This window comes from Arvicanthis niloticus, chromosome X, assembly GCF_011762505.2.
Source record: "Arvicanthis niloticus isolate mArvNil1 chromosome X, mArvNil1.pat.X, whole genome shotgun sequence".
NCBI lineage: Eukaryota > Metazoa > Chordata > Mammalia > Rodentia > Muridae > Arvicanthis > Arvicanthis niloticus.
In genome coordinates, this window is record NC_047679.1 from 81,426,152 (window position 1) to 81,441,031 (window position 14,880).

Sequence of the window (14,880 nt, forward strand, 5' to 3'; positions counted from 1 at the left end):
GGGACAGAGTTAAGCAGACAGTAACAATTCAGGAGGGAAGACAGTCACAGCTTGAGATTTCATTAGCTTTAGAAACTGAGGATAATGTTGTACTGGGGAGTTGACAATTAACTATACATTTTTATTTTGGAAGAGTATTGATTTATAAAGGCTTTGAGGTGTCCAAGTGAAATAAGATCTACTATTTTGACATGTAATCTAGTTTGATGGAAAGGTTATAGGAACATAAATGACAAGTAAAAGCAAGGGAATGCACAGAATTGGGTTTGTAGAGTCAGGTCAATAATGGAACCTGGGAACACCTAAATCTAGGCAATGAACGAACAGCTGATATTAGAAAGCAAATAAATAGAAATAAAGAAGAACAAGACAATGAGGAATTGTGCGTGAAAAGAATAGAATTTTAAGAAGTTAAGAGTAATGAACATTTTCACATAGAGCAGAAAGCCTATCTAGAAAGAATAGGTGAAATACTATGAGATGAGGAAACGAAAGTAGAAGAAAGAAGATGAAAGAGCAGTAAGACACAGCAGTAGTGAGAAGGTGCTTGTACACGGATGAAAAGCATGACAGAAGAGCAGATATACTGCTCCAGTGGAGGCCAGTCTCTATGCTGTACCTGAAGTTTGCTACTCTTTCTTATCTCAAAGCCATCTGGTCATTTTTTAAAGCCTTTCCACTTCTATCAATCAAGATCACAGAAATCTATAAACTATGATGTTTCATTTCCTTTGTTAGCAAAATATGTGCATAAACATTCCTGTAGTCTTTTGCAATGAGGTATTATTAACTAGTTTACATATTCTCTTCTTTAGGGAAGAAGAAATAAGAAGTATAGTCCTGTTTATACTACCAATAATGACTAGCTTAATACTCCAAATGAATATTAATATATCATAGTGATCTGAAGTACTTCCTTAAAATAACATGGAACCACACCACAATACATACTCATATATGATTTTTGAAATTAAGAGACATAAAAGAATTTCTGGCTATCATTTTCTATAAAAAAATTAAAGTAAAGGACTTGAATATTTGAATACTATCAGTTTTTTAAAATAAAAGAAAGTGGTTTATAAATAAACTAGTATGTTTTATAAAATACAAACTTCCTACAAAAGAGGTTAGAATACTTTTCCTGTTTGCCATTTGTATTTCACTTTGCTGGAAGACTTTTCTCTGCTTTTCAGCTATAAATGTCTTTCTAGTATCATTTCTTTTTGTCCATACTATAATGTTATGAAACATTAGCAGATTATTTAAAGAAGGAGGAAAGATCTTACAGTATCTGCTTGGATTATTTCGATCCAAAGGGATGCTAGAGAAGAAAGGGACAGTCTATCTTTACTCCTACCTGGAGGAGGCTTCACAATAACAGACTTCAGGAAAGTTGGTGGGGCAGGAGCAGTACTGGGTTTATCATCTGTAGAAACAATTGTAATAAAAAATTATATGTGTTCATGTATTACAACTGTATCCATTGTACATTATTAAAGAAATTCTCTAAAAACATCTATCTTTCTAGTTTTTTCAGGACAGGGCTTCTGGATAAAGGAACTTGTCATAAAGGCTCTTTTGAGGATAAATGTGACCTAGTTTGTACACTAAAGACATAGGACTGGAGAAATATTTTACACCTAGTATTAAATATTCATTTAAGGAAACAACAGAAGCATGGGAGACATTTCAAGATGAGTCTTTGCAATTCCCAGGGTAAATCAGATGGCAGAAATTTCTAAGTTGATATTTTTCTTGAATAACATATCTGTTCTGTCTTGATACATGATGTTTACACCAGAATGAACTCTCAGCAATTAATAACTTGAAACCATATGTTTATGTTCTGTCTTTTTCAATTATTCTCCTCCTTGAAGCCAATAAAATGATTTGGAGAATGCAGATGAGTCATTTACAAAATGGTTTCTCTTGTAAGGTACAATGACTCTGTCCCTTTTTAAATCAATAGATACATGGCAATTTTAGAGACTAGAATAAATTTAAAAACTAATAATACTTTAGCTTATTGGGAAAAAATAAATTCTAATAGTCTGCAGGTGTAAAGACTTTGCTCTGGACAATATTTATATGCTATATGACATATGTCATATCTATATAATATATGACATGAATGCTTTTTTCAGAAATGAATGCCTAATGACATAGTGTTAAGGCTCTTGTGAATGTGCTAAATTATTTCAGCTGATCAATCATTTTTGTGGTAGCATGCAAGTTTTTCAAAATATGAGCTATGCTTTCCAAAATGCACTCTGCCAGTTCAGATAATTGTTCATTCGAACATCACTAGAAGGGAAAAAAAAGGCAATGTTCTATAATTCTCTGCACTTTGGGGATTTATCATACTTGTATTATTCATTGGCTCTTCATATTTAGAAAAATAAAACAATGTATTATAAGGATTGGAAGAGACTGAGCAATGCAGTTTGTTTCTTCAAGCTGTGGTGATAAACACTATACACTATAGAGAGTGTAGTACATAACTACTACAGTGAAGACACTGATCTGAACAGACAAGTGAGGCAAAGTTTTAGATCATAGTACATTAAAATGATGACAAGGGGGAAAACAGAATAAAAAATCTAAGGCTTTTGATTTCTGTAGCTGCTTATTATTATTCACAACATGTTACCATCACATGCTTATATTTGGATTGAGTAAACTGAATAGTGGCCATAGTATTTCTTAAAATTCAGTTAGCTATTATTTCTGCAGACAAGGATGCAGAAAGACACTTACAAAGCAGAAGAACAATCAAGCTGTCTAAGCTGCAGTAAAAGTTTGCTCTCCAAAAGGATGGTGCAGTACAGGGAAAAGATCAATTAGGCATCTGAGATAAAGAGATGAATAGAATCTTACCCATCGTTGGTGGGCATGTGGATGAAGATACTTGACTATGTTCTTCCAGTAATTGCGGCTGAGTTTGAGAATGGCTACTTCCCACACAGGGAGATGGAGCAGCAGCTGCGGAGTCAAAACTCATGTTGTAGAGACCAGTAAATGGGTTTCTGTTGGCTTCTCCACTCGTGTACACCTGTAAAAAGCACAATCTTTTTATACTTTTGAAAGATTAAAAAGTGTACACTTTAGAATTATGATATGCAGCATAGATGACTCACCTGAGAATTTCCAACATTCATGTTCACTTTCCTACCAGGCACTTCATTTTGTTCTCCACGCATTTGAAAAAAGAACTTAACATTTTGAGCATGTATTTCACTCTGAAAAAAGATATGGCTTTGTTTATTTAACAACAGAGACACCTAAAATATAGACCTCTCTGAATGTGAGAGCAGGAAACATGACTTTTAGCACTTTGCATTAACTTTTTCTTTTGAGACCTGGGCCTTCAACAGGCTAGGCAAATGACAGACATATTGTTGAGTTACAGCCTCTACCCTTCACTGCAAGAATTATGAAGGGGTTTCACTCCCTTTAAATCTCTAAATCTCAGTTGAAATTAAAATAAAAATGGTTCTAGAAATTAAAAGACAGTATTTTTATGTTTTATTATCATGCTAGTTATATATTAATGGGTTTCATTATGACATTTTCATACATGTACATTTTAATTATATTACTATTGTCTCTTTTTTTTCTCCAGTGCCTACTAATTCCCTTTCTTTCCAATTCACTACCTCTTTTACTCTCATGTCCTTTTATGTGTGACACAATGGTTATCATTAGGATTGCTTACATGAAGATGGGTAAGAGATATTTATGGGACTGTGAGTACCTTATCAAGGACTACATCACTGCAGAAAAATCTCTCTTCCACAGCAATCATTAATTGCTAATAGATCCACAGGGAGTGATAAGAACTCACGATCTCCTGCCCCTAGCAACTGTTTGTCAATAGATCTGGGGTGAGTGGGGGGCTCATAAGCCTCTTACATCAATGACAGGGCAGCCGGATTTATAGTCTACATTTATTATAAAGGAAGACTCTAGGAGTTCTATAGTATCTCTCAAACTTGCTAATACATTATATTTACTATAGTAACAGCGAATACAAAGGGAGGCAGAATGGTGTGAAGAAAAGAAACTTTGAAGTCAAAAATCATTGAGTTTAATCTAGATTCCCTAAACTTACAATGGTATGTGACTATCCTTTTCTGAGCCAATATTCTCATTTGTCAAATAGAAATAATACCATGTTTCAGGTTCTTATACTAATCAACTAAGATGACTTAAATGAAGTTGACTGCTAGGCTTAAAATGTGATTTCTCATCCTTATTCCCACTGTATTCAACCAACCTCAAAATGTGAAATCCTTTCTGATTCATGCTGTAGAACCACTCCACATGGTTTACAAAAATTATTTGTAAAATACGCAGATTGTTCTTGTCCATCACAGGTGGGATCTATCAATAAAGAAAAAATCTATCATATCAATGAAACTTGAATTAATTAAATTTTTATGTTTGGGGGTATGTAGTAATAGCCTTTTCCTCAAATACACCATTCAATGTGCACATAACACTCTCTCTCTCTCTCTCTCTCTCTCTCTCTCTCTCTCACACACACACACACACACACACACACACACCACAATGTATATTATGACAATAATTACCAATTCAGAATGGTTAAGTCTAGACAGTAACATTCTAATGGATTAGTTAAGTAGATACAAGTAATTTGATGAACTGCAAAAAATGATTTAAGGAATCAGTAACGAAAGGCTGAATTAAAAAAAATACCCTTGATGTTTTGTTTAACAGAAGACAATCCTAAGAAATATAAAAAAAAATCCTAAGGTATCTATGTAAGACTGTCATATACTTTGTTAACATGATGTACACACATATACACATAGAAAGTTACAGAATGATATAAATTTATATCATATAATAGTTACAGAATGATATAGACACAGAAAGTTACAGAATGATATAAATTTATATAATATTTATATTATAAAATTGTAATTATATAAATATAATAATGGTATAAAATTATGATTAACTTTAAACATATTTAGCTCTTGAAAGTAGGGCAGACAAGAGATGAATACTTAACATTTTACTCACTATAACTTTTGTTTTGTAAAAGCATGTAGAACTTTCTATATATGGTAAGGACAGATATCAGCACAATGGTAGGACCTCAATTCAAATAGTTATCCACTCATAAAATACCTTTGCAGGAATTGATGAAATTAGCCTGTAGATTACAGTACCTTGGTGAATTTCAAAAATAAAGTATATTATATAGCATAATATGGAAACCCTTGTTTAACCTGTATTATTCCTTCTCAAATCCTAGATGGCACAGAATGAAGAAATATATTTTCATGTGTAAGTGAAGAAGCAGCTAATGAAAATCGTGTTTTACTTTGAACTCTAATAGTGAACACATGTTGTTAAAAGCTATCACCTAGCAGGCTCCCCAGAGCTCCAGATTTTAGGCAGCTGTCTCCAGATTGGGTCTCCAAGCCAGCTCTGCAAACTGTCTGGAATCTGGCATCTCAGGTTCTAGGGATGTACAATAATTTTAGTTTCCAGGCTATTCTAATGTCTAGCCAGTTTCCCTAGCACCAGACTGACACCAACAGCCTTGGGTTTCAGCTACCATGGCAATCATGCTGATTCCTCTTAAGTCCTGGTCCATCAAGCCTCCTTATATAGAACCCCAACCTCTAAGTCAGCTATTGTGGATACAACCTACAGGCTTGTACTTGTAGACAGAAACTTTAGTTTGCCACAGTCCCAACTAGAACCTTATATCTCTAGGCTAATACCTACAGGATCACCCTTCATGCTAGAACATGTGGTCATGCTCTAGAAGATTAGTGTTCAGGTGTGTTCCACTACTTCTTAGTGCTGGGCATCACCCAACAGACCTACCCAGCATCACTCTTGTATAAACAGGACCCAGGCTGGCGCCTGGAGCTCCAAGACCTAGACTAAGCCCTTATTTACTTATTCAGTCCCCAGGAACTGAAATCCCCAGACTTTAAGGCTGGTCAGTGCAAGTCCAAGAAACAGAACTATCATTGAGGACCCAGGTTCTAGGTCCATTCCCAAATAACTGACCAGTAAGTCTACTGGATTCAGACTTCAGAACAATCCTGAGAACTTGGGCATGCCCATTAGTTGACCTAAGCAGAAAATCCTGTGCAGGAACACTAGCAGTGAGCCTCTTTGAGGATCACATCATGTGGCCTGTCACAAATGTTTGGGCAGGCAATCCTTTAGTGGCAAAGTAACATTACTGAAGGGAAATTTCTTCAAGAAGGAACAGTCATTCCCTATCTGGGAGCGTCTCCCCACTCTTGGAAGTTGTCACTTTTCCTTAATCTATGTTTACTCCACTATATTTTTCCTTTAAAATAGTACTGCTAAGACTTGCTGTTTTTAATTTATTTCCTCAAGTGAGATTTGTTCTATTTTTGTTTATCAAATGTCATAATATACCCAGGTTCAAAATCTTAACTATTCTGATTCCTAACAATTCTGCTTTATGATATTTTCCCATCTATGTCTTCCTTTGAATTCCACATAACAATACTTTAGCTCATTCCCTTTGTATATTTCAACATGATTTTGCTTTACTAATTTTAATTATGCTTAGCTTTATGTTACATATTCTAAAAGGAAGAAGAAAAAAGATTAATATAACGGGGATCTTCTGTGTTAAACCCTTAAACCTTAACACAAATGTGTACAGTAAATAGTACTTTGTACATTCTGAGTTAGAAAACTAGGAACAAGTAAAACTAAAATAAACTGCCATATTTTCTTTGGTGGAGCTGGTACATAAATCTTTGTTTTACATTGACTCTTTCCATTACACACACACACACACACACACACACACACACACACACACACACACTGCTAAACATGTTGGAAATGACTAGTTCCTAACTCCAAGGAGAGTTCAATTTAACAAGGAAAATAAGGTGTGTATGGACAAATTTTAATCCCCAGACCAAAATGTTTCAGGTGATAAAAGATGTAAGAAGGTACAGTATGTCTTCTTGAGGGAACTAGGATTAAACTTATCTATAGATAACAAGTTTTAACTATGCTTTAAAATACATGCAAACAATGGACTCTCACTAACTAAGCTATAAATAAAAATGAGACCATTGACATCTTCGGGAAAATGGATGGACTGAAAATCATACTAGGTGAAATAAGAAAGATTATAAATGAAAAATATTACATGTTTTCTGGCATATGTGGAATCTAGATTTAAAAGTATATGTATGAATATATACCTGTGTATATATGTGTACATATGCATGTGTGTATGTGTGCAGATCATTAAGTTAAGAAGGGGATCATAATATGGATGATGAGATCTTAAGAGATAGGGGGAAAAGACACAGGAAGCAGAAGGAGGATTACTTTCTAGGGATGGCAGAGAATCAATCATGGGAATCAGGGGCAAAGAGGAGGGCTGTGGGGAAGGGAGACAAAATAGAACAATATATAATGATAGAGAGACAAGAAAATGCCAAAATCAAACAAATTACTTTGTGTGTTAACTATTAATATTAATACATATATTTTAAAATTAATAAAAATACCTCTTTACAGATAAAAATTAATGAAAATGATAGAATAAAAGTATTCAGGGAAGGCAAGAGTATAAACAATAATGAAAAGCTTAGAATGATTCCAAATAATGACAAGTGACAATAGGGCACTTAGACTTATATTAAATAGAGAGAAATGAGTGGCTCAACATGGATATCTCTAGACAGGAACAAAAATAAAGATGGATATCTCAATTAGTTGTAGATGTCAGTTGTAGGATTGAGGCTTGAACCAGAAGTGGCTATGGATTTATAGAGAAAAGATTCATCTCTCAAAAGCAAAGGGCATTAAAAGGCTGAGCTTGGCATTTGCTATCAGTGTGGTAGACAATTAGATCTATTACAGTTAAGCTTAAGTAATCCTGTTCCTCATAAGAGGTAGAGATTCAACCTTACCATCTACAGTTATATCATTGGCAAATTCTCTTTATATCTTTATTGGTATATCATGGAAGTGTTGAAGTCCTGAGTTTAGTGTATAAAGTTGAAATATATGAAAATGAGAAATTATAAAAGATGAGTGATAATCCAATCTTGAAGAATTACTTAATATGCCACGTCTTTGTTATAGTCACAAAGCAAATATACCCCAGAGAAATTTGTATATCCCTGCTTTTTAGAGCAGTAGTCACACTAGTCAAGGTACATAACTTGTCATTGTGCCCACCAACAGACAGTTAATGAAAATATAGTATTTATACACAACAAAGAGATCCATCCATTCATACACAAGAGTGAAATTTTGTCCACTGCAGGAAAATTATTGGACATGGTAAGTTAGCTAGACTTTGAAAAATATTATGTTTTTCTTCTATGCATAATCCAGATTAAATATAAACAAATATGAATTATATATCTGATTTTTTATTTTGTTTGTTTGTTAAGACAGTGTCTGTGTAGCTTTGGCTGCCCTAGAACTTGCTCTGTAGATCAGGCTGGCCTTGAACTCTCAGAGATCCACCTGCCTCTACTTCATAAGTGCTGGGTTCAAAGTTGTGCACCAACACCACCCAGATATATATCTAAGTTTTTAATTAAAGACCCATGTAAAATCATGAATTTTCTTCTATTTAATATAGAATTAAATCAACTGCACTAATGAATCCTATCATTATTTGTTTCCATCTAAGCTTTCCATTATTACTTATATACTTGCCTTGCATGAAATACTTTTATTCTATAATTGTTAGTTAACAGGATATATTTAATTATTTATATACAAATATGTCACAAAAGCCAGACCATGTAAAGGAAAGAAGAGGTCTAAATGGGGATAACAAGAAGAGAATAAAAGAGATCAATGGGGGAAAGAACTACAAATATTAAATATGTATTTGGCAGAAAGAAAGGTAGAAAGAGAAAAGAGCTAAGGGCAAAGGGACGAGAAGAGAAGGGAAATATGAATAAATCACAACAATGTTTGTATTAAGATGTCATAAAGAGATGCATTATTTTGTATTCTAACTAAAATATATCAATATAAATGAAAAGTCAAACAAAAATATACTTAGGGTTTACTAATCAACTCAAATGTAATTGAATCTCAAATTTTCTGGAACACCTTCTCATGCATCATTATTCTTATTCAGGGTTTCAGGATTGGGGATGGGACTCATCTGGCAGAGTGTATGTCTTGGGTTCAATCCCAAGCACTGCATAAACTGGAAATGGAGGTAAATACCTATAATCCTAGCACTTAGGAAGTAGAGAGATGTTAAGATATAGCACCAAAACCCATACCTAGAGTTTTTGATTCAGTAGTTCTGGGGTGGGGCTCAAGCTACAAATCCTTTAATACCACCAATGGTGCTGGTACAGGAATAATACTTTGAATACTTCTTGGAGTTTCCACTGGATCCACTTAGATTTCCTAACATACAGTAAGTATAAATGCCCTTTTGTCTAGTATAAAATTCCTCCAATATTTACAATTATATTTTTCTTTCCCTTTCTCTTGACTTCTTTTGTGAATTAATTGCAGTTCTTTCATATGGTGTGTAACTTATATACAATTTCCTTAATGATATCATAACAATGACTGTAAAAGGGACCATCCTTTTGCTGTTGATTTTATGTTTTGAGAGGGTGTCTCATTATGTAACTCAGGCTGGCCTTGACTTTATATCCTTAGTCTCCTAAGTGCTGTTATTACATGAGAGACCACTGCACTCTGCTCTATCTTCTTTTTTTTTAAATTCTGAAAAACATAAAATTTAGCATTGCAACCATTTTAAATATATGGTTTAACTATGTAGTATCATGTATAAACCCTTATTTTGAATATATATCTTCTGTTAATGTAGTCCAAGAAAACATCACACCACATTGCTGACTCACACTTCAGCTGATTTCTGACAAACACATGGTTTTATTCCACCTGGAGTTGACTAGACTGTACTCCTTAAGAACACAATTATATGGACAGAAATGTTTCTGAACTCCAAAACAGATCCAATATGTATTTATATTCCATCTACATTTTGCCTTGATATATATTCAACTAATCGCTTCAGCCTTTTAAGATCTCTTTTGGGCTGGTGAGATGGTGCAGTGGGAAATGGTACTTGCTGCCATATCTAAAGATACCCAGAGAACCTGTATGGTGGGAGGACAGACCTTATTTCTATTGGTTGTTCTCTGACTACCATGTTCACACTGTGGCATATGTCAACATGCACCATCTCTCCCAAACTAAAAACAATGTTCTTAAGTCTTAAATTTATTATTAGGAGTATTTCTACTGAGACCAACTTTACTGCTTCTTAGGGACCATTCTATGTGATCTAGTTTCTCCTCAAGCTGCATGTCTCCTACATTCACCATGAATGCAAATATATCTATTCAAAAGTGAAATATGAACCTTGGAGAGATCAGTGATCTTCTCAAAGTCATACATCTATTATAGTTTAGAGCCAGGATTCAAACCAAATTCTGTCCAAGAGTTCCCCGAGAGCTAGTTCTTAAAAATGTTGCAGTGTGATTGCAACCCCATAGGAAGAAAAACAGTATCAACTAATTGGACACCTCAGAGCTCCCAGGGACTAAACTACCAACCAAAGAGTACACATGGAGTGACCCATGGCTCTAGTTGCATATGTAGTAGAGAATGGCCTTGTCAGTCATCAATGGGAGGGGAGGCCTTTGGTCCTGTGGAGGCATGATGCCCCAGTGAAAGGTGATACTACAGCAGTGAGGTGGGAGTGAGTGGGTGGGTTGCCTCATAGAGGCATATGGGAGGGGGTGGGAGGGAGGTTTGTGGAGGAGAGACTGGGAAGAGGGACTTTTGAAATGTAAATAAATAAAATAACCAGCAAAAAGGTTGCAGTATTGAATGGTAGACTTCTTTAGGCTGGACATTTGTAAGAAACAAGTCTGACTTTAAAGAGAAGCTATTTTGGCTGAGGATATTGGCATTTGATAGATGCTGGGAGAGACAGAGTCAATTTGCTTCATGTGTCCCAAGTGAGGAGCACTGCCTAGTACAAAAGATGTCCTTTCAAAGAACTAGCTCTCAGAGAACTCTTGAGCCTATAAACAGAAGTGTTTGTCAAAGAACTGGGATTTAGGAACTGAGGTATAGCTGAAGAAACCTGAGGCATGCATATCTTCCTTTCTTTCCCTTTTTAGTACCCTTCCCATTTTCCTCTTCCTTATTAATATAGAGAATAAACATTGTATTGGTTGGTGGGTAAATATGAACTTAAAAAGCTACCTAATTTAAAAAGAAATGAGTTGTAAAAAGCATCAGACCAGGGCTGGAGAGATGGTTCATCGGTTAAGAGCAGTGCTTGCTCTTCCAGAGGTCCTGAGTTCAATTTCCAGTACCCGCATGGTGGTTCACAACCATCTATCAAGGGATCTGATGCCCTCGTCTCCCTCTCCTAGGATGTATGTGTACATGCAGCAGAGCATTCATACATTTAAAAAAACCCAAAAATGTAAAAAAGTGATACAAACAAACAAAAAAAGGGCATCAGACCATGAGAGACATTGCCGGTTTCATTGTGCTATTATATAGTTAGTTGTTTACAAAGGTTAACCTTTCAGACTTCGATTTCTAAAGTTTATTTTGTACTTAACTTTACTTGACCAACTTTTGTTTTGATGGCATGTCACTGATACTCTCTTGCAGTTAGGATTATTTGAAATGAAACAGTAGTTTTGTGAGAAATTATAAAAGGTATCGAATAAGAGAGTTCATTCAATGGAATGTATTTATGCCTTAGTGTGTCTTTCAGTCTTTGGTTGGAGAATGGATCAATACTATTTTCCTATTAATAAAAATGCTTTAGTGAGGCTTGGTAGCTCATGCCTTTAATCTCAGCCCTGAGGAGGCAGGCAAATCTCTGTGAGTTTGAGGCTAACCTGATCTACAGAGAGGGTTCTAGGCCAGGCAGAGAAGCTAGTAAGACCCTATCTTAAAAAGATGTTTTACTGTTTTATTTCTTTCTTACATGTAAGGTTTATGTAATTTGAGAAAATATAACTTTCATAATAATTTGCAATGAGGTTAGGGACTTTGATCTGTAGTGCTAGGTAATAGGAAAAAGATAAAAATGCTGTATTAGTAAAAAGACTTATAACCTTGAGTAAATCATTTAACTATTCTAAACTATTTTTCATCAAATGATATAGAAATATAATATATAATTTTTAAGTCCCAGGATCTAACAAACGTAAAATATGTTTATTTCAAAATATTCAACATGTTATATACTCAATAAAAGTATGATTTATTCATCTAGAAGCTTTAAAATTTTTATTTACTAATAGATAAAATCACTCTAGTTCAGTTTAGCGTTATTTAAGAGAACATCTATTTCATAATTTTCAACCTTGACATTATAGTCACTTTGGGTCACATAACATTGTAGAAAGGCTATCCTATGCACTGCAGGTATTTGGCGGTATTTCCGGCTTCTGACCAGTAAGCTAAGAGTAGCATTCTCTAGTATGAAAACCAAATATATCTGAAAACATTGCCAAATATTCTTTGTGAGGTAAAAGCACCTACAGTTTAGAACCAATCCAACCTATGACTTTACTTCATAAAAGAAACAGCTAGGGATCATAGAAGAAATAAAGGATTCGGAAAGCTAAAATTTTAAACTTGTGATTGAAAGTTTATGTGGATTTGGTTAAAAAAATAATTGCAGCACTCTAGGGAAAAACAATAGTAACAGCAGAAAAATGCTCTTAGGCTCAGAAAATTGGACATAGCACTACCTGAGGACCCAGCTATACCACTCCTGGGCATATACCCAGAAGATGCTCCAACATATAACAAGGACATATGCTCCACTATGTTCATAGCAGCCTTATTTATAATAGTCAGAAGCTGGAAAGAACCCAGATGTCCTTCAACAGAGGAATGGATACAAAAAAATGTGGTACATTTACACAATGGAGTATTACTCAGATATTAAAAACAATGAATTTGAGAAATTCTTAGGTCAATGGATGGAACTAGAAAATCTCATCCTGAGTGAGGTAACCCAATCACAAAAGAACACACATGGTATTTATTCACTGATAAGTGGATATTAGCCCAAAAGCTTGAAATAGCCAAGATTCAATTCACAGACCACATGAAGCTCATGAAGAAGGAAGAACAAGTGTGGATGTCTCGGTCCTACTTAGAAGGAGTAACAAAATACTCAAGGGAGCAAATATGGAGACAAAGTGTGGGACAGAAACTGAAGGAGGGCCGTCTGGAGACCATTCCACCTGAGTATCCATCCCATGTGCAGTCACCAAAGGTAGATGCTGATGTGGATGTCAGGAAGAGCATGCAGATAGGAGCCTGATATAGCTGTCTCCTTAGAGGTCTGCTAGAGTCTGACATATCCAAAGGCAGATGTTCACAGCTAACCATTGAGCTGATCAAGGGTTTCCCAATGGAGAAGTTAGAGAGAAGACTTTAGGAGCTGAAAGGGTTGGTGGCCCCATAAGGAGAGCAACAGTACCAACCAACCAGAGCTCCCCAGAGTCTAAACCACCAGCCTGGGAGCACATAGGGAGGGACCTATGGCTCCATCTGTACATGTAGGGGAGGATGGCCTTGTTGGGCATAGGTGTAAGAGGAGATCCTTGGTCCCATGAAGGCTGAACACCTAGTGGGGCAGAATTCGAGGGTGGGGAGGTGGGATTGGGGGGTAGGTGGGTGCACATCCTCATAGAATCAGAAGGGGGATGGGATGGGGATTCCTGGGTGATGGGGGAATGGGGTAAGGAGATATGATCTGAAATGTAAATATAATATCCAATAAAAATAAAACATCAAAAAGAAATGCTCTTAGGTGATTTATAATTATGAATATTAATATTGGCAATATTCTATACTTAGAACTTAGTGGTATTCCCCATATTGACTCAAGTAAATATATTTTTACCATAATATTTAGTTATAATAAATTATTATATGTTTATTATTATATGTTATTATATGTTTATTATTATATGATAAACTCAGTTTATTATAATACATGCTTTAATGAAATAAAAATTAATTCACTTTATAAAAGCTTAACTTTTCTGTTGCCTTTTGTAAACAGCTAAGCTGTCATGTTAGAGTAAAATAACTACCTTCTGAATCAAAAAATAATTCAACTGTATGTTAAATCTAAATGATTACATTTGAAACTTTCTCTGAATAATAAATACCAGGAAATTTAAGATGAAATACATTTTTGTAACAAAAAGTTAACACTTATGGCAGAAGTCAAAAAAGAATGGTTTTGTTCCTATTTCACTTATGGAATTATAAACGATGGAGTATTTCTGAAGAAAGGAAATGGAAGGTTATCATATTTCTTCAGTTCTGGGAATGAGAATTTTCTTTGTTTACTGCAATGAAATGTTCTTTGGTTAGTGTGACAAATTTAAACTTATGCAAACTAGGTGATTCTAGATATAATTGACTATATAATAAAGTAAATCTTGTATTTCTCAAATGATAATTTGATTTTTGTTGTACAAAGTTTCAGAGATGTATCCTTAGGATAAGCCAGATGCTTATAAAATCACTTAATATTAGCTATTTTAATGCTTTGCTGAATTCTGAGTTTCATAGTCTAAATGATCTTAAAGTAATGCAGCATTGTAAAGAGTGTATATATTCTGCTTTAATAGTGACAAAGTAGAGAAAAATCCCAAAAGAGTGAACTGCAGTACTACATATACAAATCTCATTGTTACTCACAGAAAATCTGTGAAATATGAATTTTGCTTTTGCAAAGAACATACATGCTATATTTTCTGTGAATAAACCTTTAGAGATAATCTTCCTCAAACATTCATTAAATAGGATTTT

The 14,880-nt window shown here is 34.7% G+C and overlaps 1 protein-coding gene across 8 annotated transcripts in view; it reads right to left on the reverse strand.

Annotated features, from left to right (window-relative positions):
* Positions 1–14,880, reverse strand: part of Zmat1 (zinc finger matrin-type 1) — a 69,250-nt gene that overhangs the window by 14,326 nt on the left and 40,044 nt on the right. For 7 of the 8 annotated variants that reach the window (XM_076918623.1, XM_076918622.1, XM_076918621.1 and 4 more), the window contains 4 exons: positions 4,277–4,383; positions 3,138–3,239; positions 2,878–3,052; positions 1,358–1,426 (listed from right to left, as the gene is read on the reverse strand). In XM_076918623.1, coding sequence (XP_076774738.1) covers positions 1,358–1,426; positions 2,878–3,052; positions 3,138–3,239; positions 4,277–4,383 — 453 coding nt within the window. The remainder of the gene's footprint in view (positions 1–1,357; positions 1,427–2,877; positions 3,053–3,137; positions 3,240–4,276; positions 4,384–14,880) is intronic. The other variant, XM_076918628.1, reaches the window with a different exon arrangement.